Genomic DNA, 26,620 nt, shown 5'->3' with positions numbered 1-26,620 from the left:
CTAAGTGATGACCTTTGACTTGGTCCTTTCCATAAGTGAAGTTCCAGCTTCAGTAAGTCACCACATGGAAGATCCTGGGCATAAAGTCTTAGTCGTACAGAGCTTGAGGAGCAGACAAGAATTACGGTCCAGGACTGAAAAAAGTTGTTTAACTATTGGCTTGAGAATAGTGTAATAGAAGTAGTAATAGAGAATGTACAGATGTCTCTTAAATCAAGGATTCCCAACCTTTTTTTGCTGTGGACCCCTACCATTAACCGATGGGTCTGTGGAACCCATGTTTGGAACCCCTGCTCTAAATTGAAGTAGACTTTGATCATATTTTGTTTTTACTTTTTTTCTTGTGGTAAAGACAAAAGATATAATTTAGATAGAGAAGTTAAGAATCCATTCTAAAATTTTGTAAAGCCTTTGGTCAAGTGTGGTAGTTTGTACTTCTGCATATTTGTCAAGGCTACAAGTAAGTAAAGTATAGAAAATAAATTAGTTTCTTTTTAATGAGATCCATTAAATAAGTGCAACATAAATGATATGGCAGTTCACCAATATTTAAATGTGTGCAATTTAACCATAGCAGCTGTGATGATTCATGTCAATGCCGTAGACTTTAAAGTTGCAAATACGCTGTGGACTTAAACCTGATTAGTATTTCAACACTAGATTCCACAGGAAGATAGCTTGCAGAGCTTGCTTTTATGCTCATAGGAACGTCTTGCTATCAGGTTCATGTACTCATTTTAATAAAGGTTAAAATTGTTACTCAATTTTTATCTTCACAAAGAGATTCTGTTATCATAGCTAATGATTACTCCTTGGCAAACACAAATTCAATATCACTAAAACTAGCTGTCACTATCAAATTACTTCTGTGAAAGCTTGTTTTGCATCTTAGAGTTCTGTTTCTCACGTCAGTAATATATTGTTCTTCAAAATAAGTTTATACTTTATTGGCTGTGAAACAGTTTGAAAGGTGGTAGGATGTGCAAGTTCTTTTTGAGTGAGAATTATAGTTGAACTTTGGAATTTTCATTTTTTCAGCAATGCAAGAACAGCCCAGTGATCTCATGTGCCATATAAAACCTTCCAGATATTTTAGAAAAAGTGAAAATGAAAAATCTTGTGAAAATGGAGAACAAATGAGTGTTAGTCAAAAGTTACTGGAGAAGTTGGTGAGCCAGAAAATTGATAGATCCTACATCCTAATGATTTATGTCCCAAAGTTGCGAAAGAAGTAATTTCAAAGATTGTGGAGGTCTAGTTGTCATCTTGCAAAGTTCTCAGAAATTCTGGAATTTTTCCTTTGGATTGGAGGATAGCTAAAGGTTTCCTTGGTAGCATAGCAGTTACGTCAATACTATTACAGCTTTAGATTAAGAGGACACGCAGTCCTCGTTTATTGTCATTTAGTAATGCATGCATTAAGAAATGATAAATGTTCCTCCAGTATGATAGCACAGAAACACAAGACAGACCAAGACTAAAAAAACACATAATATAACATATAGTTACAACAGAGCAAAGCAATACCGTAATTTGATAAAGAACAGACCATGGGCATGGTAGAAAAAAGTCTCAAAGTTCTGATAGCCCCATCATCTCACGCAGACGGTAGAAGGAAGAAAACTCTCCTTGCCATGAACCTCCAGCGCCGCAAACTTGCTGATGCAGCACCCTGGAAGCACCCAACCACAGCTAACTCTTGAGTCCGTCCGAAAACTGCGAGCCTCCAACCAGCCCTCCGATACCGAGCACCATCCCTGCCGAGCGCTTCGACCCCGACCCCGGCCGCCAAGCAACAGGCAAAGCCGAGGATTCGGGGCCTTCCCCTCCAGAGATTCTCGATTGCATAGTAGCAGCAGCAGCGAAGCGGGCATTTCTGAAGTTTCTCCAGATGTTCCTTCTCACGTCTGTCTCCATCAAATCAGGATTGTGCATGGCATCCTACTTGACAAATACAGATATCATTCACCAGAGAGGCTGCGCACGCTGCGTCGCATCGCCGTCTTCTCCTCCCTCGGGGGCATCAGAGTTCAATTTCAGCTATAAGGAGTCTATACATCCTCCCCATGGGATGTGTGTGTTTTCTCCTAGTGCTCTGGTTCCCTCCCACAGTCCAAAGATGTACCTGTTAATACATTGGTCATTGTCCTGTGATTAGGCTAGAGTTAAATTTGATGGGGGCGAGGGCAGTATGCTGGGTGGCACTGCTTAAAGAGCCAGTAGGACATTTTCTACGTGGTCTCAAACAGGATTAGAACACATAGATTTGGGTTAAAATGCTGATTTGGATCGATAGGTTATTGCAAAGAGCAAAGGATCCTGGGAAAAATACTGTTATGAGGAAAAATTGCAGGAAGATGCAGTGCAACTGGATTTGGGGGTCATTTTGCAGAAAATGCAGAAAACTAATATACAGGGCTACTGTGGGAGGCGAGGGACGAGATTGCTGAACCTCTGGCAATGATCTTTTCATCATCAATGGGGACAGGAGAGGTTCCTGATGATTGGAGGGTTGCAGATGTTGTTCCCTTATTCAAAAAAGAGAGTAGAGATAGCCCAAGAAATTGTAGACCAGTTAATCTTACTTCAGTGTTTGGTAAGTTGGCGGAGAAGATCCTGAGAGGCAGTTTTTATGAACATTTGAAGAGGCATAATATAGTAATATAATTTATAATATAATATAATAGAGGTGTATAAGACGATGAGAGGCATTGATCATGTGGATAGTCAGGGGCTTTTTTCCCAGGGCTGAAATGGCTAACATGGGAGGGCACAGTTTTAAAGTGCTTGGAAGTAGCAACAGAGAAGATGTCAGGGGTAAGTTTTTTTACGCAGAGAGTAGTGAGTGCATGGAATGGGCTGCCGGTGATGGTGGTGGAGGCGGATACAATAAGGTCTTTTAAGAAACTCCTTGTTTCTGGAGCTTAGAAACTCCTTGTATGTGGAGCTTAGAAAAATAGAGGGCTATGGGTAACCCTCGGTAACTTCTAAAGTAAGTACATGTTTGGCACAGCATTGTGGGCTGAACAGCCTGTAGGTTTTCTATGTTTCTAAGTGCAGTGGGTAATGGAGAAGGCAAATAGAATGTTGGCTTGCCCCAAGTGATTTGGAGAATAGAAGGGCAATGCAATTTTGTTTTACTTCAATAACACAGATCTCAAGTGAGACTCTATTTAGGGTACTGAGAACAATTTTGTTTTTTCACCCACCCACCCCACCCCCATTTAAGGAAAGATTTTTTTTTCATTAAAAGCAGTACAATGACTATTTGCCAAAATGATCTCGGGTATGGAAGGGTTGTCCTAAAGAAGAAAGGTAGAACTACTTATTGGAGTTTAGAAGAATAAGTAGTAATCTGATTGAAACAAGAAAGGATCCTGTGAGGCTAGATAGGGCAGCTGCTAAGTGGATATGTCCTGTAATGGGAGAGTTCAGAACCCGAGGTACAGTCTTGTAATAAGAGTATGAAGGACCCCATAAAGAACTTCTTCTCTGGTTATGTGATTTTTGGATCTCGTTGCCACAGCGACCTAGTGAGACAGAATCTTGGTTACATTTAAGGCTGCAATAGATACATTTCTAATTGGGGGAGTCAAAGAATATGGGCAAAGGACATGAAGTTAGACTTTAAGGAGATTGGATAAACTGTGATCTTACTGAATGGCACAGCAGCTTTGTTGGAAACGTAAGGCAAATTGGGCTTAATGGCCAACTCCTACCATGTAGACGCTTGAGCCCCAAGGATGCATAAAGTATGTCAAGAGTGACCAAGGGGAAATATTTGTCATATTTTTAAGTTTGCTGATGGTACTAAACTAGGTGGGATTGTGATTGCAATATAATCTTCAAGGAAAAGTGAACGAGTTTGGAGTTGGAAAGAACATAGCAGATGGAATATAATGAGTGTGAGTCATCTATTTTAGTGCAAGTGAGCAGAATCATTGTCAAATGGTGAGAAAGAGGTAATGTTCAGGGGACCTTGATGTCCTTCAAAAGAAGTAATTGAAAGCCATTTGCAAGTGCTACATGCAATTTAGAGGGCAAATTGCATGTTAGTTTCTACTATGGGAGGATTTGATTAGAGGAATAATCAAGTCCCATTGCAGTTGAATAGTACTTGGTGAGGATGTAACTGGAATATAGCTTGCAGTTTTGATCTTACTGAAGGAAGCATGAACTTGCCAAGGATGGGAGCATCAGAAAATATCACTCGACAATTTTCACATTTTAATAGCTTAAGATGCCAATCGGCATATGCAAAAACTGCACACTAGAAAAAGGTAGCATTCAAAGGGATTTCTTTTATTCCTCCATTAATTTATCAGATTATGGGTTGCAGGTTGTTGTAACTGAGTTTTCGCAGTTGGAGGATGCCAACAAATTTCTTTCCCTGCGGCAATTTTTTTTTTACCCCTTGAGGTTTTCTCAATTTAATCCCCGCTTTTTCTAATGGTGCTTTACCAAAGGACAAAAGTTGGCTGAGTTAAAGTGTGAGTCATCTTAATACTCCACTTTCTTGACGGATCAATTTGATCCTTTAACTGACAATAGGATTAGTATTTTAGTTAGATGTATTCCATAATGCTGAACCCACCAGATTGTCAGGTAATATTTTTTTAAATTTTGTTGATCAGCATTTGTAAACCTGATTTTTCTTTTTTAGCTTTATGACTAAGAACTTGAAAGAGATACTAAATTCAAATGTTGAAATCTGTGGAGGTTTTGTATCTATCTGATTACATTGAGCATGCTAAATGCTTCATCTCCTTTTCAGGTCTTCTGGAGAAGCTTTTCTTAATGATCTTTTGTGGGGAAAAGAATAACAATATTTTCTGTGTTTTTACATTTCAATTAGCCAAAAGCTGATGTATTGAAGGAAATTGACATTTTGTATCAGGATGAATGAAGAAATGTCTAGGTCTTGCTTCTCATTTTATATAATGGTTTATTGTACTGAGGTTTGCCTTTATGACCGTAGGAAATTCTCAAGCAATTTATTGCACTTGTAATAGTGCTTTGGAGGTGTAATCACTGCTATAATGTAGGAAATGTTGTACATACTGTATTTCCCTATTGCTCAGAAAATCTAGTACTGTAATTTGTATCTGGACATTGAAACTAGGCCTTCCGTTGTAATGATCGTGCATTGAAATGAACTGTCATTACAACAGAAGATTTGGCAACAGCCGTAAATCTGTATGCTTTCTAAACACCTATTCAAAGTAAATGTATAACACTTTAATTTTATTCAACTGTAACTGCAGCTGTACTCAAAGCTACATGTGGAGCAGCTCTGTTTAATCCACATGCAGATATAAGTGATGAACCTATATTAGGATTTCTCGTCTTGGCCACATATGGTATTTCAAACCATTGTTCTTGGAGAAGATCACAAATGAAATAAACTATATAGCTTGCAATGCTTTTCTTTGAATTGAAATTGCATTTATTAATCTCATAGTAGAAAATTGCACATCACAATTGACAGATGTGCCTCAGGGACAGAAGGCCATCTAATAGAGTAATGAATCATAGCATCTGTTATTGGTATTTAGAAAGATCAAGGTAGATTTTCCCCTGGGATCATGGTGTAGGATTGTGAGGGGTCAACTTGCTTTTTCTGTTACAATACGTAAGCACTGAGTAAATTTCGATTAACATAACTCCATGTGTCCTTAAGTACTTAGTCCTATTTCACATTCTTGCTCCTTTAACTTCCTGAGCCAAGGCTTCTCTTGATTCCTTTAAAAGAACTGAAATTCTAAAGATTAATATTAAATCCTATTTTATTCTTTCTCAGCTATGACAAGCTTGGTGATTGCTTAGTAGTTCCAGTGTCTCGACTGCCATTAAACGAAATATGGGGTTCTTCCTCCGTTCCTTTCATAATCCTCATCTTTGTTTCTTGTGAGGTCAGCTGGCTTTTGCTCAGACTGTCAACTTAAGTAACATTTTAGGATTCTGTCCTCAAATGCTTGCTTCTGGACTCAAGAGCTAGCAAAGGGATTTAATGCAGGAATTGCTTTCTTCCTATGAATAAAACCAAGCAATTAATTTTATTTACATGACTCAGTTTTATTATTAATTTGGCAAATCGAACATTGTACATGCCATCTCTATATGCCTATTTATACACGTTTCTCTTAATTGTTTTTCTCTGAATCACGTTAAGAACATAATGTTATAGCTTAAAAACTTGTGAGTTTCAGGTAATAGCATGCATAAAAGAGAATAGTATAAAACTTTTTTTTCTAAGTTGGTCATTACAATTAGTACTGTGTCCTTAGATTTTTTTTCCCCCATCCGTATTAATGATTTGGATGAGAATTATAATGTATCTTCCATACAATGCCAGTTGGAAGATGTGCTGTAATGAATGTGCAGAGAATCTGTTAAAGGATTTGACAGATGAAGGGGCTAAGAAGTTGGAAAAAGAATGTATTAGGAAGAATGGAAGAACAAAGTATTTTCTAAATGGAAAGAAACTGATATACAGTACACTCTATGCTGGCTAATGAAGCAAAAGTTAACATCTAAGGTATAAGAGTTTTGCACCTTGTACGTAAAATAAGGTTGGATTAAAAGTATTAGAGTGTTGACATGTGGCCAAGTGGTTAAGACATCGGTCTAGTGATCTGAAGGTTGCTAGTTCAAGCCTCAGCTGAGGCAGCATGTTGTGTCCTTGAGCAAGGCACTTAACTACACATTGCTCTGCGACAACACCGGTGGCATGGAGAGGGGAGACTTGCAGCATGGACAACTGCCCGTCTTGCACACAACCTTGCCCAGGCCTGCACCCTGGAAACCTTCCAAGGTGCAAATCCATGGTCTCACGAGACTAACGGATGCCTATATTTAAAAAAAGTATTAGAGAATGCTACAATGATAATGTTTTGGTGGATCCTCTTCTGGGATATCATATGTAGTTTTGTTTTCTCTACTTTGACAAATTGTAGCAGAGATTCATTAACAGGGGTCTGGGGCAATAGATTGAGTAGGAATGAAGGAGATAATCACTGCCCTCTGTCTCTTCGATAATCTTCAGGCACCAAATGACTTATTTCCAGCTACATTTCCATCCCCTAGCAGGACACCCTGCTGTTTCCTTGAATATCTTTTGCCATAAACCCTGGCATTGAATAACTACCTTGAATTTGTTTACCGCCTTCATGGGAGGAGTTGCTATGGGATCCTATGTGGATCCAAGTTGTCCCTTTCTCTGTGGGGTATTCAGAACATTAATCTAATCTGCTCAATGCTGCTACCTCAGCCCTCATTCTCATCAGGACCGGGAATATTTCATCACCCTTCAACTGGTTTCATCCTGCTCTGACCTTTGTATAGTTTATTTCCATTTCTCCTAATCAACCTTGTGATTTCAATTTCATACAATAGACCAGAAACTGAAACTTATTAAAAATTATCAGACACCCACAACTGCACATGACTACAAGTCTTTCTACCCAGCTTCTGACAAGGAGTTGATTCTAATTCCCTAGTTTCTTTGGCTTCATTGCATGGATTTGGAAAATGCCACCTTCTAACCCAGTGCCTCGAATAATTCTTAATTTTACCTTTAGGCACACTGTCAACAGAGCCCTCAACCATGCCTATTACATTTTGCATACCTCTGCCCTCGCATATTTCTCCACACGCCTGGAAACTGGATTCCACGTCCTTACTTTTCCCCAGTAACTTTCATATTCAACTGATCATTCCTCTGCAGCTCCAGAACCTCCAATGTGATCTAGCTAACAGGTTTGCCTTCTCTCCTCCTATTAGAATCCTGAGGCGACAGTTCTTGCCACAACACTGATTACAATGATAATTTTACGTGAAACTCCAGTAAGTGCAACATTTGCCCCTTCATCGTTACCATCTAAGTCCCAAGCACGCTGTTAGCATGAAGTAGGAATTCCTTGTCCTGCCATCAACTTGCACACTAGTTTGCTGCTGACTGTGTGGTTTACTCTGCACTGTGGCAGAGCAGGTACACAGCAGACGCCATTTCATTGTCTCTTCACTTAACCCTGGATCACCTGGACAACAAAGATGCATAGTTCAGGTTGCTCTTCATAGGCCACACCATGGCATTCAATACCATCATCCTTCAAAACTAATCAAAATCTTTGAGACGTTGGCCTCAATACCTCCTTGTGCAACTGGATCCTGGATTATAACACTTGCAGATCCCAGTCAGTTCGGATTGGCAACAACATATTCTCCACAATCTCCATCGACACAAGCGCACCCTGCTCTACTCTCTTTATACTTATGACTATGATGCTAAAGCACAGCTCCAATGCCATGTTTAAGTTTGCTGATGACACCACTGTTATAGGCCAAATCAAAGGTAGTGGCATATCAGCATGTAGTAAGATTAAACATCTGGCTGAGTGGTGCCACAACAACCTCTCGATCAATGTCAGCAAGACCAAGGAACTGATTATTGACTTCAAGAGGAGGAAAATGGAGATCCATGAGCCAGTCCTCATCAGGGGTCAAAGGTGGAGAGAGTCAGCAACTTTAAATTCCTTTCATTTCAGAGGAACCATATTCGTTTCGAGGATTTGTCCTGGGTCCAGCACTAAATGTGCAATTATGAAGAAATCATTGTAGTGCCTCTGCTTCCTTAAAAGTGTGTGAAAATTCAGCATGACGTACATAACTTTGACAAACTTCTACAGATGTGTGGTGGAGAGTTTAGTGACTAGTTGCATCACAGCCTGGTATGGAAACACCAATGCTCTTGAACGGAAGATCCTACAAAAGACGTGAATACGGCCCAGTCCATCACGGGTAAAGCCCTCCCCACCATTGAGCACTTCTACACAAAGTGCTGTCGCGGGAAAGCAGCATCCATCATCAAGGAGCTCCGCTGCCCAGGCCATGCTCTCTTCTTGCTGCTGCCTTGAGGAAAAAGTACAGGAGCCTCAGGACCCATACCAGTAAGCTCAGGAACAGTCATTATCCATGAAACATCAGGCTCGTGAATCAGTAGGGATAACTTCACTCAACTTCACTTATCCGATCACTGTATTGTTCCCACAACCTATGGACACTGTCAAAGACTCAATCCCATGTTCTCAATGTTTATATTTTATAATTTTTATTTAATTCTGTATTTACAGAGTTTGTCGTCTCTTGCACATTGGTTGTTTGTCCATTATGTTGGGTGTGATCTTTCATTGATTCTATTATGTTTCTTGGATTTCCTCAGTATACCATAGGAAAACTTTTTTTTAGGGTTGTATATGGTGACGTGTGTATTTTGATAATAAATTTGTTTTGAACTTTGAGGAGATCAAATGTAGACCGGATTGCTGCTTTGCAAGTAGTGAACTAATTCGCTCTGCGACCATGAGAGCTTCCAGTCTTCCATTACTTTAATTCTCCCTCACTCACACTCCGATTTATGCATTTAAATTCATAGTTATACAGCACAGAAACAGGACCTTTGGGCTAACTCATCCATGTTGATCGAGTTACCTACTTGACCTATTCCTGTTTGCATGTGTTTTGTCCATATCCCTCTCAACCTTTCCTATTGACATACCTATCTAAATGTCTGTTAAATGTTTTAATTGTTTCCACCTCTACCACTATCTCTCGCAACACATTCTACATACCCACCAACGTGTGTGAGGGAGGAAGCGTTGACTCACATTTCTTAAAAATGTTTCCCCTATCACCTTAAATCTAGTTCCTCTAGTTTTAGAATCCTTAGTCCCTTTGAGAAAGATTGTGACCGTTCACCCTGCCTATGCCTGTCATGATCTTGGATACCTCCACAAGGTAACCCCTCAGCCTCCTGTACTCCAGGAGAGGAAAACCCCAAGATTTAACGTTGGATATCCTGCAAAGCACATTCGAGTTTTTTTTCTAATTTTCAAAAGGTTATAAGAATCCTCTAAAGCAATGGTACAGTTATTTGATTTGGGATCACACTTAAAATCACAAACCAAAAAGCCACATGGCTATAGTTTGCCCTGTATATTACTCCTGCAAAATACATACAGTGTCCATAAAAGATTGCACATGATTACAATGCTCAATGAATTCTATTTGTTTATTAACAGTTATTTAAGTCTTAGCAGTCTATAATGAGAAATTAAATCTAGTGAATAAAATTTCATAGTATGAGGTAGAAAGACCCATGCGGCCTGCGAGCCACAATGTAAGTATTGCTGCTCAAAGCAGCAGCTTAGGTTTGAAGACATCAGAAGATGAGAGACTGGAAAAGTCAAAATGTGGGATTACCTGCAATATGCATAAATTCTGTGGAGACTGAACATTTTCCTGATCACGTCATGATGGGAAGAGACTTGGACATTATTAATTGTATGTAGCTTCAATCAGCATTACCTATAAAAATTTAATGTGCAATATAATTGAAGTGTATCCTAATTTAGTAACCATACTTTATTTTATGCTAGATTTTTTTCATCTAACAAGTACTCTTTTTCTTTTTCGCAGCTGTTCCCTGGACCGCAGCCAGTAGTAAAGCTACTGGAAACATTACAGGAGTGGTTGGTGAGCCTTCCATTGGATAAAATTCCTTACGAAGCAATTTTGGATCTGGTGAATAACAAAATGAGGGTAAGTGTTTATTCATCATTTATAATGCTGACTAATATTCTTCGACACTAAAGAGAAGTTTTTTTTTGTTTTGACATCTAATTTTCTCAAAATTAGAGCTCCTTGTTGCACCTTTTTCTCTTTTGTGCAAATTGTTACTACATGCATTTATGTTGAATACATTGCACTGAAAGGGCCAATATGAACGCTCAAAATAATTACATTTTTGTACCTTATTTTCATTTTGCATGCAAGCCTCCAAAGTAGTCACAATAAATGGTTTCAGAAAGCCATTGCTTTTCTATAATTCTTGTTTTTTTTTGTCATTTCCACTACACAAGTGTAAAGGAGAATGAAATCATTGTTACTCTGGATCTGATTACAGAATATAAAAAAAACACAATAAATATAAATACATAAGATGGCTTCTATACATTGATTATATGTGCATAAAATGATGGTAGGCACAGCAGTATCTGTGCGTAAGGTGACTGACAGGAAGTGATAAAGTAGTGGTGGGGGGATGTGGAGGGGTGAGTTAGTGGGTGAAGATGTTGATTAACCTTACTGCTTGGGGAAAATAACTGTTTTTGAGTCTAGTGGTCGGCGTGGGCAGTACTTAGTCTCCTCCCTGTTCAAAATTTTAGGTCAATATTTCTTTGATTTGTTTGTTCCTCTATTCTGTTTCCTTGTACAACTTTTTTAAAAAAAATAGTTTACAAAATTTTATTTACGTAAATGAGACTTCACTGAGCTGAATTCCTATCGATTATTCCTGCTGTATGGATTGATGGACAGGGATAAAAAAAAATCCAGGAATCTGTTTCGAGCTGAGGTCAAGAGTGCAAAGGAGAATGTTCATAATGCTTACATAAAGTGAGCTAGCAATAAAGGTCACGGATATGAATTTCAAGTCACTCTTTCTTCCAGTTTCTTTCTTCCCAAGCAGTTTTATCTTCAGTTGAATCAAATAAAACACCTCTGGGATAGAAGCACAAGGACGAGAACATTTGCAGATACTGGAAATCAGAGCAATACACACACAATGCTGGAGGAACTCAGCAGGCCTTGCAGCATCTATGGAAATGAATGAACAGATGACGTTTTGGGCCAAGACCCTTCATCAGGACTCTGCATGCAAAAGCTATGTATGTAAAACCTGGGGTAAAAATCTGTTTTTGTGTAAGTGACTATGAAGTTTTCAGATTGATGAACAAATTGGTTATAAAACAGGTTCTGATGAAGGGCCTCAACCCGAAACATGGGCTGTTTACTCTTTTCCATAGATGATTCCTGGCCTGCTGAGTTCCTACAGCATTTTGTGTGTTTCTGGGAAGCTCTTGTTCATGTACTTCCATAATCAACTTATGGGGAAGAATGTTGTGAAGTAATCACAATGTTGGATTTAGTAAGAACAGGTTTGGTTATTCAAAGTGGGAAGTTTTTTTTTAGCACGTGCAGTGAGTGGATTTATACACTAGGAATTAAACCGTTAAAATGGATTTCTGGTGCCTTTGAACAAGATGAGTAAAAGTGAATTATTTAACTATCTTTGTCCATGAATATTTGACTAGGCATTAAGCTAATTATCAAATTGAAATATTACATTTTCCCCCAGTTTTTGCTGCCCCTCCGTATGTTACCTGTGATCATTTTGTATTTGTAACCTAAAATACTTATTGTATGTACGTTATTTTTTCTTGTTATTTATTGCATAGTAATTGACTATTGGAATTGCTGCCTTTTATCTTTAAGCATTTGATGTTGGGTGCTCAAACACAACATTTATACTTTCTATGTGCTGAGCTGCCTTTGAAGCTTTGTATGTAAAACCTAGGGCTAAAAATCTGTTTTTGTGTAAGTGACTATGAGGCTGTCTGAACAAATTGGTTATTAAAAAGGAAGCCTACCATCCTTATCCGATCTTTATATGGAAGCAGTCCCACAGTAATGTACATGACTTTTTGAAATGGCCTATCAGGCCACTTGTTGTCTCTAGTCCAACCAGTAGTTTAAGAAGCATGCATGTTTAATAATTACAGTGTCAACCACTCCTTAACAATGCATTTTTAGGGAATAGCAATTGTATTCACAATAATGTAGTTATTTAACTAAACTTTCTAGTGTTAATCCAAAAACACTTCCTCAAACAATTGGATAAAACTTTTGAAGAATCTTATAAATACTGAAGCATAAATACGCTACTTGAGCAATTATTTGTGCATTCTTCTCTTGCAGATATCTGGAATGTCTCTGAGAAATACTGTCGAGTGGGTTGGTTGCCAAGGCAGCGAGCCGCAGTACAGAGGTTACCCATGTTCTCTCTGGACACTGTTTCATGTTTTGACAGTACATGCTGAGAAACGTCCTGACCTGCAGATAATTGCTGGTAATTTTCCCCCCTAAAGTAATTATATTTCTGTACCCAAAAGGTTTTGTGTATGTGGTAAGGTATTAATACCAATAACCAGAAATATATTAATTAGGAACTGAATTAGTCCACTTGAATATTTGAACCTGCTCCACCATTCAGTGAAATACTTGCTGATCAAATATTAAGCTCAAGCCCCCTTTCTTGAAAGCTTCTGCTTGTCAAAAATCTCATCTACCACTGCCTGGTGAGGAACTATATTCCAAGCACACGCAGCCCTAGGACAGATGATCCCTTCTTAAATGGAACCCCTATCTGGAGATGCTCCCCAAAGAAGAAACATCTCTGTATCCACCCTATCAAGACTTATCAGAATTTGGTATGTCTCAATAGTGTTCTATCGTGTTTCAAAATTGCAGCTCATATGAGACCTTGTTGGAACAGCTTCCCATAAACATTCTTCCTTTAATAAGGAGAGCAGTTGTGTTCCTGATGTGCCCTTGCTCATGCTCTGTGCACTCAGTAGCTACTTTATTAGAGGCAAGAGTAGAACTCACTGTGGTCTTCTGCTGCTGTAGCTCATCCACTTCAAGGTTTGACATGTGTGTTCAGAGATGCTCTTCTGCACGTCATAGAATCATAGAAAACTACAGCACAATACAGGCCCTTCGGCCCACAGAGCTGTACTGAACATGTCCTTACCTTAGAACTACCTAGGGTTACTCATAGCCCTCTATCTTTCTAAGCTCCATGTACCTATCCAGGATTCTCTTAAAAGACCCTATCGTTTCTGCCTGCACCACCACGGCCGGCAGCCCATTCCACACACTTGCCACTCTCTGTGTAAGAACTTACCCCTGATATCTCTTCTGTATCTACTTCCAAGTACCTTAAATCTATGCCCTCTCATGCTAGACATTTCAGCCCTGGGGAAAAAGCCTCTGACTATCCACATGATCAGTGCCTCTCATTACCTTGTACACCTCTAACAGGTCACGTCTCATCCTCCGTCGCGCCAAGGAGAAAAGGCTGAGTTCACTCAACCTATTCTCATAAGGCATGCTTCCCAATCTAGGCAACATCCCTGTAAGGCTCCTCTGCACCCTTTCTATGGTTTCCACATCCTTCCTGTAGTGAGGCGACCAGAATTGAGCACAGTACTCCAAGTGGGGTCTGACCAGGGTCCTGTATAGCTGCAACATTACCTCTCGGCTCTTAAGGTCAATCCCATGGTTGATGAAGGTCAATGCACTGTTTGCCTTCTTAACCACAGAGTCAACCTGCGTAGCAGCTTTGAGTGTCCTATGGACTCGGACCCCAAGATCCCGCTGATCCTCCACACTGCCAGGAGTCTTACCATTAATGCTATATTTTGCCATCATATTTGACCTACCAAAATGAAGCACCTCACACTTATCTGGGTTGAGCTCCATCTGCCACTTCTCAGTCCAGTTTTGCATCCTATCAATGTCCCGCTGTAACCTCTGACAGTCCTCCACACTATCCACAACATCCCCAACCTTTGTGTCATCAGCAAATTTACTAATCCATCCCTCCACTTCCTCATCCAGGTCATTTATAAAAATCACGAAGAGAAAGGGTGCCAGAACAGATTCCAGAGGCACACCACTGGTCACCGCCCTCCATGCAGAATATGACCCATCTGCAACCATTCTTTGCCTTCTATGGGCAAGTCAGTTCTGGATCTACAAAGCAATGTCTCCTTGGATCCCATGCCTCCTTTCTCAATACTCCTTGCATGGGGTACTCTATCAAATGCCTTGCTGAAATCCATATACACTACATCTACAGCTCTATCTTCATCAATGTGTTTAGTCACATCCTCAAAAACTTCAATCAGGCTTGTAAGGCACGACCTGCCTTTGACAAAGCCATGCCGACTATTCCTAATCATATTATGCCTCTCCAAATGATCATAAATCCTGCCTCAGGATCTTCTCCATCAACTTACCAACCACTGAAGTAAGACTTGCTGGTCTACTTCCCTGGGCTATCTCTACTCCCTTTCTTGAATAAGGGATCAACATCCACAATCCTCCAGAACCTCTCCCATTCTCATCGCCAGAGGCTCAGCAATCTCCTGCCCCGCTTCCCACAGTAGCCTGGGGTACATCCCATCCGGTCCCAGTGACTTACCCAACTTGATGCTTTCCAAAAGCTCCAACACGTCCTCTTACTTAATATCTACATGCTCAAGCTTTTCAGTCCGCTGCAAGTCATCCCTACAATCGCCAAGATTCTTTTCCGTAGTGAATACTGAAGCAAAGTATTCATTAAGTACCTCTGCTATCTCCTCCGGTTCGATACACACTTTTCCACTGTCACACCTGATTGGTCCTATTCTCTCACATTTTATCCTCTTGCTCTTCACGTACTTGTAGAATGCCTTGGGGTTTTCCTTAATCCTGTCTGCCAAGGCCTCCTAATTTCATTCTTAATCTCCTTCCTGCTAGCCTTATAATCTTCTAGATCTCTGTCATAAACTCGTTTTTTGAGCCACTTTTGTAATACATGGTTATTTGAGTTACTGTTGCTTTCCTGTCAGCTTGTTCCAGTCTGGCTATTCTCTTCTGACTTCTTTCAATAACAAGATATTTCTGCCCACAGAGCTGCCGCTCACTGGATTTTTTTTGTTTTTTGCACCATTCTCTATAAACTCTAATGACTGTTATGTGTGAAAATTCCAGGAGAGTTTCTGAGACACTCAAACCTGCCCAACTGGCACCAGCCATCATTCCATGTTCAGAGTCATTTAGATCACATTTCTTCCCCATTCTGATGTTTAGTTTGAACAACTTGAGCATGTCAGCGTCCTCTTATGCATTGAGTTGCTGCTGCATAATTACCTGATCAGATATTTGCCTTAATGAACAGGTGTACCTGTAAATGATGTGGTTATATTACCTTGCATAATTTCTACCTGTTTATGAGCTTGGGCCAGAACAAAAGAAAATTGGAAACAGCCAGCAGTGCACCCTCAGTTTCGCCAACATTTTATCCCTTGTAATTGGGATTTTTCTGAGTTCTGCCATGTTTTGTCAAATTAACCCATGAGTTATCTCAAGGATATTATCATTATCTTGCAAAAAATGTGTTCTAAATATTTGTTCTTTCTTTGTTTAATGTTCACCAGCCTCATTCTTTAAAGGCATAGCTGCCCTCTTCCTATTTATTTATCAACAAAATCTTTTGTTTGTTTTTATACAGATGCAAGTACTCTCTTAAAATTAATTTTCTCTCCTATGTGCTTTTATTTTTTGCTGGATCTGAAAAACTTCCAAGTTCTTTGGTCTAACAGTAATCCTTGCCAATTTGTACACCTTAGTTTTCAATTAATATTGTCTATCACATCTTTTGTTAACTATTGATTGTTTCTCTTGCTCGTGGAGTCCTCTTACTGCCTGGGTTAAACTCTAGCTGAGCACTATAGTTTAAATATCTGCCTCAGTTTCCCCAGTGACCTGTCTTTTGGAAAGTTTCTCCCTCATACCATTAAAATTGCTGTTATTTAAATTAAAGACTCAGGTTATGTGTCTGTGGTGCTCATCTTTAAATTGTTTTCTGAATTCTATCATTTTGTGTTAATAAAGGATCTTGTGGCTAAAGATTCCTCAGGGACTTTTGCATTCATAACTACACAAGACCAAATCTAAAGTAGCCCATTTTTGGTAGCCTCTTCGCTTTTTTAAAAAAAAAATCCTTAATGCCTTCCACAAATTCTTCTGATGCGATACTCTTGCCAATTTGATTGGTTCAATTAATCCATGGTTTAAAATCAACCATGATAAGTGCAGTTCCATTCAAACATGCCCTTGATATTTCCTCATGTATTTTCTAAACTTAGAGTTTGTATTTTGGAGATCAATAGATTACTTCCAGTTGTATCCTATTTCCTTTGCTCTTCATGATTTCACCCCAGACTAATTCCAAATTATGTTCTCTGACACCCAGGTCCGTCTTCATCTGAGAACTCTTCAATCATTTACCATTTAAATAATGATTTTTTTCTGCTAAAGTGGATAATTTAACATTTTCTACATTATACAGTAATTTATCAGATCTTTTCCCACTTGCTTAATCTATTTGTATCTCATTCTTTGGTTCCTTATGTACTTTTCACTAAATTCCCTGCTCACCTCTATATTGTCAGCATATTTAGTGACTATCTTTTAGTGCCCTCACTTTCATAAATTGTAAAATATTTGAAGCACCAACATTGATCTCTGCATATCTTTCAATATGTGCTGTCAACCAGAAGAATTGTCTGTGTTTTGTATTAGCAAATCTTTGATCCATGCCGATGTGTTGTTTCCTACCTAATGAGTGTGTATTGTCTGTAATATTGTAAATATTGCAGAGCAAGTTTATTCTGAACACTTTCAAATCACGGTATTCTTATGAATGGCATACAAGTTTTCTATTAGGTTTGACTTGTTTTACAAAATATGGTAATCATGTCAAAGATGTAGTTTGAAATTAACAGTAGAATTTACGGGGCTGAAATGAAGTGAGATGCATTTTTGTATAAATGTAGATAATGCAGAATTGAACACATCAGAAAGTGAAAGGCTAAGCTTTGGAGGTGTTATAAATCTGAAATAAAAACAGAAAATTCTGGAAGTATTTAACAGCCCAGGAAGCATCATGGAGCAGAAAACAGAGTTAATGTTTGGGTCCTGACGAAGGGTCTCGGCCTGAAACGTCGACTGCGCCTCTTCCTATAGATGCTGCCTGGCCTGCTGCGTTCACCAGCAACTTTGATGTGTGTTGCTTGAATTTCCAGCATCTGCAGAATTCCTGTTGTTTAATGTTTGGGTCATTGATTATCAGAATTGCCCAATCAGCTGATCTCAACATGAGTGGCATTAATTGTTCTTCTGTTCCTGTTTAGTGAGTTGGAAAGTGCACGAGGGAGACTGTGGTGTTAAGAAGAAATCTGTAGGATATGCTGCAGTCGAAGGTCCTGTTGAAAAATGAACACTGGAGATAGCATTAGATTTGACCAATAGTAGGCATGTATTCAAGATACTTGCATGAAAAAAGGGTTGTCAAGTGAGACTGTGGGCACTAGAGCAACTTTTTTCAGGAGTGAGTTACTGCAGAGGAGACTGCAAAATCAGCAAATTGTGCTTTATCATGTTGCTTCCTAACACCAGCTGGTGTTTCTCATGTGTTCACTAATGAGATGAAGCAGGTTGTGAGGTACTCTTATGATGTTTCAAGAATTGGGTCAGCTAAGATAGCTGGATTATCTATAGAAATTTTCCTCCGTATGACTTATCCACATCGTCTAGCGTAACCAGTGAAGATCTTTTAATCCTGCACCGCAGGTAGATTTATGTGGTTGTACACTTTAAAGATTAGTATAAATTAAATTGCAGATGTCGGGGTGACTGTAGCTAGGATAAGGATAGGTGGATTACATGCAGAAAGCAATGTGTTTTAATCAAGTATAGATCTCTGTTAGCTCACCAAGTCCAAGTTGGATGCTAGTTACTGTTAGAACATAGGTTAGTTGATTATAACTTAATTCTGTAATTTCCATTTTGCAGCTTATTTGTACATCCTTTTAAAAGCTCTAATTGTTTTATAAATTGGAGGCAGAAGAGTCTGGAGCAAAAGCCAAACTGCTGGAGGAACTCGGCAGGTCAAGCAGCATCTGTGAGGGTGGTGGAGAAGGAGTTGTTAACATTTCAGGTCAAGACACTGCATCCAGATGCTGATCAACCCACGGAATTCCTCTGGCAGTTTGTTTTGTATAAAGTAGTAAATTATTGAATAGTAAATTATACTAAAATGTATAGAAACCAGTAAATAATTTTATCAGCTCTTCTGGCTGTTGGTGTGCCACTGTTATTTTTCATAAGAGCATTTCTATTTTCCGCCTAACTTAATGTCAGTCAATCATCATATCATCTTGAATATGCGACTTTGTTACTATGAACACACCCAAAATGTTGGAGAAACTCACTCAGCAGGTCAGGCAGCATCTATGGAGGGAAATGATCAGTGGACATTTTGGGCTGAGACTTTGCATCAGGACTAGAAAGGGAGCAGAAGCCAGAATAAACTGTGGTACTAGAGTTATTTGTAAATTGACCTATTGTTTCATAAAAGTGATAATATCAATTATTTTTGTTAATTGAATGCCATAATGAAAAACAGTAGATGCAAACAACAGGAATTCTGCAGATGCTGGAAATTCAAGCAACACACATCGAAGTTGCTGGTGAATGCAGCAGGCTAGGCAGCATCTCTAGGAAGAGGTACAGTCGACGATGCAGATGTTTTTGATGCGTAACCTGCGTTGTATGCAAATTTAGCCAAGCAACTCGAGTTCTCTGCTTTGTACCATTTGTACCACACGAGGGAGCTAGCTTAGCACACGATTCCCCACCAAAGTCTTTGTGTTAGAAATTTCAGCTGTCTCAGAAAATTGTTTCTGTAAATTGATGTTTTCTATTGTTTTGGTGCTTTTTGCAGAACAAACTTTTCATTCCTCTTAAGAATTTTCAGGAGCGTCATTAAGTTATCATTTTAACTATGCACAGGCTTATACTAGAGTCATACTCGTAGAACACTACAGTACAGAAATGGGCTCTTTGGCCCATCTAATCTATGCTGAAACATTAATTTGCCTGGTCTAATTGACCTGAACCCAGACCATAGTCCTCCATACCCCTCCTGTACATGTACCTTACCCAAATTTCTTTTAAATGTAGGAATCGAAACTACATCCACCACTTGAACAGGCAGGTCATTCCACACTCACCACCCTCTGAGTGAAGAAAATCCCCCTCGTGTTCCCCTAAACATTTCACTTTTCACCCTTAACCCATGACCTCTATTTGAAGTTTCACCCAACCTCAGTGGAAAATGTCTGCTTGCATTTACCCTATCTATATCCCTCACAATTGTGTATACCTCTATCAAATCTTCCCTCCATCTAATACATTCTAGAGAATAAAGTCTGAACGTATTCAACCTTTTCCTATATCTCAGGTCCTCATGTCCCAGCAACATCCTTGTAAATTTTCTCTGCATGCTTTCAATTTTATTTTCATCTTTCCTATAGGTAGGTGACCAAAGCTGCGCACAATATTCCAAATTAGGCCTCATCAAAGTCTTATAAAATTTCAACGTAACATCTCAACTCTTGTACTCAGTGCTTTGATTTATGAAGGCCAATGTGCCAAAAACTTTCTTTATGACCCTATCTACTTCTAATGTTACTATCAAGGAATTATGATCTGTATTCCCAGATCCTTCTGTTCTACCATACTCCTCAGTCCCCTATCGTTCTCCATGTAAGACCTGCCCTGGTTGATCCTCCCAAAATGCAACACCTCACACTTGTCTGCATTAAGTTCCATCTGCCATTTCTCAGCCCATTTTTCCAGCTGGATCAGATACTGGTGCAAGCTTTGATATTCTTCCTTGCTGTCCACTACACCCCCATTCTTGATGTCAACTGTAAATTTTCTGAACCAGTTTATTCCATTATCATCCAAGTTGTTGATATAGATGACAAATGGCAATGGACCCAGCACCGATGCCTGTGGCACACCAGTTGTTGTAGGCCTCCAGTCAGCAAGGCAACCATCTTCTACCACTCTCTGGCTTCTCTCCCAAAGTTAATGTCTAATGCAATTTACTACTTCACCTTGAATGCCAAGCGACTGAACCTTTTTGAGCAACCTCCTTTCTCAAAGGCTTTGCAAACATCCACTGTCTTGCCTTCAACTTTTCTGGTATCTTCCTTGAAAATTATAAGATTGGTTAGACATGACCTATCAAGCACAAACCTATGTTGACTATCGCTAGTCAGACCATGTCTATCCAAATGCTTGTATCCAGTCTCTTAGAATACCTTCCAATAACTTTTACACCACAGATGTCAGGCTCACCGGCCTATGGCTATCTAAATAGTCCTCTCCAGATGTGAGACTTTGATGCCTAAGGTCTCTAAGTTAGTAATTGGATACTAATCATAATTACAGCGTAGTGAACCGTCCGCTTCTAAAACAAGGCAGATTTTGTGAGGATTATAATTGACATCACAGTAATATTTCACTGTCTAGAGAAAGTAGCTTTTTGAAGAGAAGATAAAGATTAGCTAAGCTTTAATGTCATATGTACCACTGGAACTAACCCTATGACCCAGGACTTCCATCCCTAATGTGATGTGGAATTCAGCTAAATCTCTTCAGCCCATACATGATCCATATCCCTCCATTCCCTGCGTATCATGCCCCTTATTCCATCATCCCCTCCCAACCAGCACCATCACCTGCACTTCCCCCTCCCACATCTTCCTCCTCCATTAATGGTTTTGATGTGTGGATTTTAGCCACAGAATATGGAAGGGCCAGGTCATCAGGTGCAAGTGCTTCAGTATGTGATGGTGGGGAGATCACCTTGGGCAACTCCAAGAATTGAAGCAGGAGAGAGTGACGGGGAGCAACAAATATTCACGTGAGATTCTGCAGGATGGTGATTGTTTTGAGTTCAAGAGCCATTAGATAAAGTTGCAGCTCTACAAAACTCTTGATTAGATGACACTTAGAGCATTGTGTTCAGTTCTGGTCACCTTATTACAGGAAGTTTTAGATAGGGTGCAGAGGAGATTTACCAGGATGATGCCCGAATTGTGTCTTATGAGGATGGGTTGAGTGAACTGGGGCTTTTCTCTTTGGCGTAAAGGAGTCTGAGAGGTGACTTGGTAGAGGTATATAAGATGAAAAGAAGCATAAGTAGAGAGAAAAACCAGAGACTTTTCCCAGAATCGAAATGGCTAATTCAAGGGGGCATAACTTTAAGATGTTTGGAGGAAAGTATAGAGGGATGTCAAAGGTAGGTTTTTTTTTAAAGAGTTGTGGGTGCATGGAACGTGCTGCAGGGGTGGTGATACATGCAGGTACATTAGGGACATTTAAGAGTCTCTTGGGTAGGCAGATGGATGATAGAAAAATGAAGGGCTATGTGGCAGGGAAGCATTGGATTGATCTTGGAGTAGGCTAAAATGTTGTACTGTTCTAAATTCATAAATTGGTAATGAACAACAGCAGTGTATGGGATTGGGTCACAGCAACAGCAGTGACGGGAGAGCAGCCGCCAGCCGTACTCACAGACCCCATGGGTGGGTCTGCTCAGTGCTCCCAGCTCTACTCAGCTTGACCCAGTCCCTGTGTTTTGTGGCATGAACGGGGTGGGGTGAAAAGGCAGAAGATGTCAGCAGTCCAAGGCATCTGGCAAATCCATTCCTATCCATCCTGCCAGTCTCCAAAACGCTCAATCCTCAATACAGGCAGACAGTTGTTCAGTAGCATAATGGTTAACATAACCGTTCACAGCACCAGCAGTTCTGTTCAAATCCCACCACTGACTGTGAGGAGTTTGTACGTGACTGTGTGGGTTTCCTCTGGATGCTCCAATTTCCTCGTACAATCCAAAGACATATGGATTAATTAGAGATGGTAAGTTGTGGGCATGCTATATGGCAACTTGTGGACTGCCCCCAACACATCCGTGGACTGTGTTGGCTTTTGACCTAAATGATGCATTTGCTTTTACATTTGCAGTGTGACTGTATGACTTCTGTATTCACTGCCCTGACCATTGAAGGCAAGCATATCACATGCTGCCATCAGCACCCTGTCTACCTTTCAGGGAAACTATGTATCTGTACCATGAGGTCTCTCTGCTCTCCAGGGCCCTATCACTTAAGGTGCAAGTCCTTCCCTGGTTTAACCTACCAAAATGCAACTCCTTGCATTTGTCCAGATTAAATTCCATCTATCATTGCTTGACCCACTCCCCCTGTTTGGATCATTTGATCCTGTTGTAATCTTAGATACAGTGCACCACCAGTTTTGGTATCATCTTCAAACTGATTAGCCACATTAATAACATTGTCATTCAAATCATTAATATAGATGACAGAAGTGATGGGCCCTACACCAATCACTACAGCATACAACTGGTCACGGACCTGCAATCTGAATAAACAACCCTCCACTACTACCCGTCTGTCTCCTTCCACCAAGCCAATTTTGTATGCTATTCACCTCAGAACGTGCACCCTCCTTGCATGTGAAAGAAATGCATCCAGGTGAATACATTGGGGGAAATGGGTATGATGTCATTGTGCAGAATTTCTTTTTCTTTTGATCAGTTTTACAGCGATGCTGATTTGCTTTTGTGTGGCTTCTTCCACCTCCACCACGCCCCCCCCCCGCCCAGTTGTTGTCTTTACTAAAATTGTAAAACACTGTTGTCCTGTATAATTTGAGATGGGAATGTGTATTAGATCAAGGTTAGTCCCATACTTTGGGTTCTGCTGCAGGGATTAACTGAAAGGCTGTTTGTTGCTAGGAACCACAGAGTAACATTTTCCAATTAACAGGTTGATTTTCCATTATAACAAGATTGATTAGATGAATGGTGCAGTTTTGAATTTCACTATCTCTAAAGCAATAATTCCTTTTTCTGAGTGTGGGTTAGAGCTTTTTTTTGCCAAATATCATTTAAGTTAACATAAATGATAAAGATTTAACTGTTGTTGAAATTTGGAATTAGTGTTGTTGTTTGAAATGAGTGGAAGCGAAGGAGCTGAGAATTTACAAGGTCCTTTGATTATATGTGGGGGTGGGGAGCTATGGCATGACAGCTGAGCAAGGACTCACGGAAAATCCTCCTGTGCTACTTGTAAAATCAGGAACACTTCCACAATTCCCACTGATCATGCAGGAAATGTATTTGGACAGTAATTTTGTAACTGTACCAAAATACAGTGGAGAAACTTTATTTTGCATGCTATCCAGACAGATCATTTCAAAACACAAGTGCACTGAGATGGTACAAGGGGGAAAGCAATAGCAGAATGCAGAAAGTAGTGTTACAGTTACAGAGAAAGTGATAGTAAGGTGCAAGAACCATGACAAGGTAGATTGAGAAATGAACATTTCATCTTTAACATAAACACAATATGTTCGAGAGGCTCAATACAGTGGGATAAAAGCTGTCCTTGAGCCTGGTGATGTGTTCTTCAAGTGTTTGTTTTCTATCTGACGGGAGGATGGAGAAGAGAATGACTAGGTGGAAGGGATCCTTGATTATGATGCAAACATGAGGAATTCTGCAGATGCTGGAACTTCAAGCAACACACATCAAAGTTGCTGGTGAACGCAGCAGGCCAGGCAGCATCTCTAGGAAGAGGTACAGTCCATTATGTTGGCTGCTTTCTGTGAATGGAAAGTGCAGACTCAGCTGTGTCCACAACTCCATACAGTCGTGCAGTCTTGGGCAAAGCAGTTGCCATACCAAGCTGTGATGCATCCCGATGCTTTCTATAGTGCATCTATAGAAGTTGATGAAGGTCAGTGGGGGCATGTCAGTGGTTAATGGGCATTACGGAGCTAAAGCTGCAAATGAATTCGTTGTGAAGCAGGAAGGGGCAGGGGAAGTGCTAAACACAGGAATCCCCTGTGGACATGCTCCTCTTAGTTGTATACAGTATACTGTTTTGGGTATTATTAGAAAAAGTTAGCTGATTAGGAAAGGATTGCAGCAACTAAATTCATGCACTGGAAGGAAGAAAAAGAGATTAAGGTCTATAGAACTCAATTGCAAGAGGGAAAAGAACTTTATTTCTCTAGTCCTGTCCAAGGGTCTTGGCCCAAAACGTTGACTACTTTTTTCCATAGATGCTGCCTGGCCTACTAAGTTCCTGCTGCATTTTGTGTGTGTTGCTTGAGCAGAATAATACTGCTGAATGCTACTTTATATAATGGCTTTTTGTATCTAATATAATTAATCCCATCATTTTTGCTATGAGTGGTTGTGGAATGAGTTCTCAGATGGTAACAATATATGGACCTTTGCTGTCTAGTTGGAATTTTACATAGGACTTTCCCTCTGTGGAAAAGTGCTGACTTGCAGGTTTCTTCTTTGAAAAGAATTGGATAAAGCCAAACTGGGAAAATACTTGATATTTAAGTTTTTAAAAAGACAGGTTTTCAAACTTGATTTATTTCTGTGCAAGGAAAAGTTGAGCCATGTTTTCATTAAATGAATGTCTCTCAGGGGAATGAGTTTGTGAGGTTGGTGAATTTAATTTTTCAGGAACAAAAAGATTACTGGTGTTATGAGAAAGTAGTTAATCCTTTTAAAAGATACTCTTATATTAGGTGCTTTGGCCTTGCTCCTAAACAAATCTAATTTTTATTTGTGTAGGTTTTGATAATGGGCCTCAAGTCGTTCTGCAAGTTATCAGAAGGTATATTCATCATTTCTTCGGCTGTAGGGTCTGTGCACAACATTTTGAAGAAATGGCTGAAGAATCTATGGATGATGTGCAAACACTAGATGGTGCTATTTTGTGGTTGTGGAAGAAGCATAACGAAGTAAATAATAGGCTGGCAGGTAAGAGAAATTAATTTGATTCTTTGGGAGTAAGAACTGTGGATTGTGTGTTACCATAATGTTTGAAGGACAGCAGCTACTAAGACCTTTGACTACTTGCAGTAATCAACTCACCAATAAATATACCTCCAGTGCTGTCTCCACAAAAGAATAAGCAAACCAACTTTGAGGTCCTTTCCCAGGCAAAGATCCTCAGCACTGAGGCCCTAATTATAGTACGGTTTATGTTGGGCACCTATTGTGCTTCCACTTTGGGTTTCATTCCACAAAACTGTAGTCGATACAAGTCGTCTTCAATTCCAGGAGGGAAGATATAAAGCGATGTACTATTGTGCAAGATATTATTAAAAAAACATCAGATTTTTTTTTGTGTGTGGTAGTTTAGAGATAGATTTCGAACATGTCACAAGTGAAAAGCTCCTTTTCTCATTTTCAAGGTAGTACTTTGCAGTCTTTTGCATTACCTGAAGACAAACCTAGCCTCTAGTATAAAAGGAATGCCTCTTGATAGTGCAACATTGTTTGGTCCTGTACTATAGTGTTGCCTTGCTTTAATGCCCAAATCTCCTAGAGTGTGCACTGATTCAGTTGAGAATAATCCAAATTGAGCGAAAGATGACATACTTCTAACATATTGAACAAACCTGAATGAATTTGTAGTTTTCTATTGTGGTTACGTTCTACACTAAATCTTCAGGAAGCATTGTTAACAACAAGTTACTCTGAACTTACCTCTGGATTGCTGCAACTATGTAAGGTTGCCATCTTCTGATGGTCTTGTGGTCTTAAGAGGTGCCAAGTGATGGTAATCGCATATGGATGTGGTATGGAATGGCAGTGTTGTGGCTTTATGTCTTTCCTTGCAGATTTATGCAAATCTAGTTTGGCATTTGAATCATTAACTCATTCACTGAAACGTACTAGAAAATTAATCTTAATATTAGAAATGCAAAATTAGAATGCTGCTGCATTCACCAGCAACTTTTATGTGCGTTGCTTACTATTAGAACAAAGTTTCTCCAATTATTCTGCCCGGCTACACAGCACTACCCTCCAATGATATATTTCCACAATGAGGCCTATCATCACTGTTTTCATCACCAAGGCCCCACAATAGTGTAGCAGTTAGCACAACGCTATTACCGCTCGGGCATCGGAGTTCATTTCCAGCTCTGCATGTAACGTCTCCCTATGACCGCATGGGTTTCCATGGGTGCTCTGGTTTCC

The 26,620-nt window shown here is 39.7% G+C and overlaps 1 protein-coding gene across 2 annotated transcripts in view; it reads left to right on the top strand.

Annotated features, from left to right (window-relative positions):
- The window catches only part of qsox2 (quiescin Q6 sulfhydryl oxidase 2), a 63,904-nt gene that overhangs the window by 25,275 nt on the left and 12,009 nt on the right, over positions 1-26,620 (top strand). For both annotated transcript variants that reach the window (XM_063073604.1, XM_063073603.1), the window contains 3 exons: positions 10,477-10,599; positions 12,817-12,967; positions 25,205-25,393. In XM_063073604.1, the coding sequence (XP_062929674.1) occupies positions 10,477-10,599; positions 12,817-12,967; positions 25,205-25,393 (463 nt within the window). The remainder of the gene's footprint in view (positions 1-10,476; positions 10,600-12,816; positions 12,968-25,204; positions 25,394-26,620) is intronic.

Source organism: Mobula hypostoma, chromosome 21, assembly GCF_963921235.1.
Source record: "Mobula hypostoma chromosome 21, sMobHyp1.1, whole genome shotgun sequence".
Lineage (NCBI taxonomy): Eukaryota > Metazoa > Chordata > Chondrichthyes > Myliobatiformes > Myliobatidae > Mobula > Mobula hypostoma.
The sequence above is the reverse complement of the archived record's forward strand: the minus strand, read 5'-3'. Positions and strand labels throughout refer to the sequence as shown.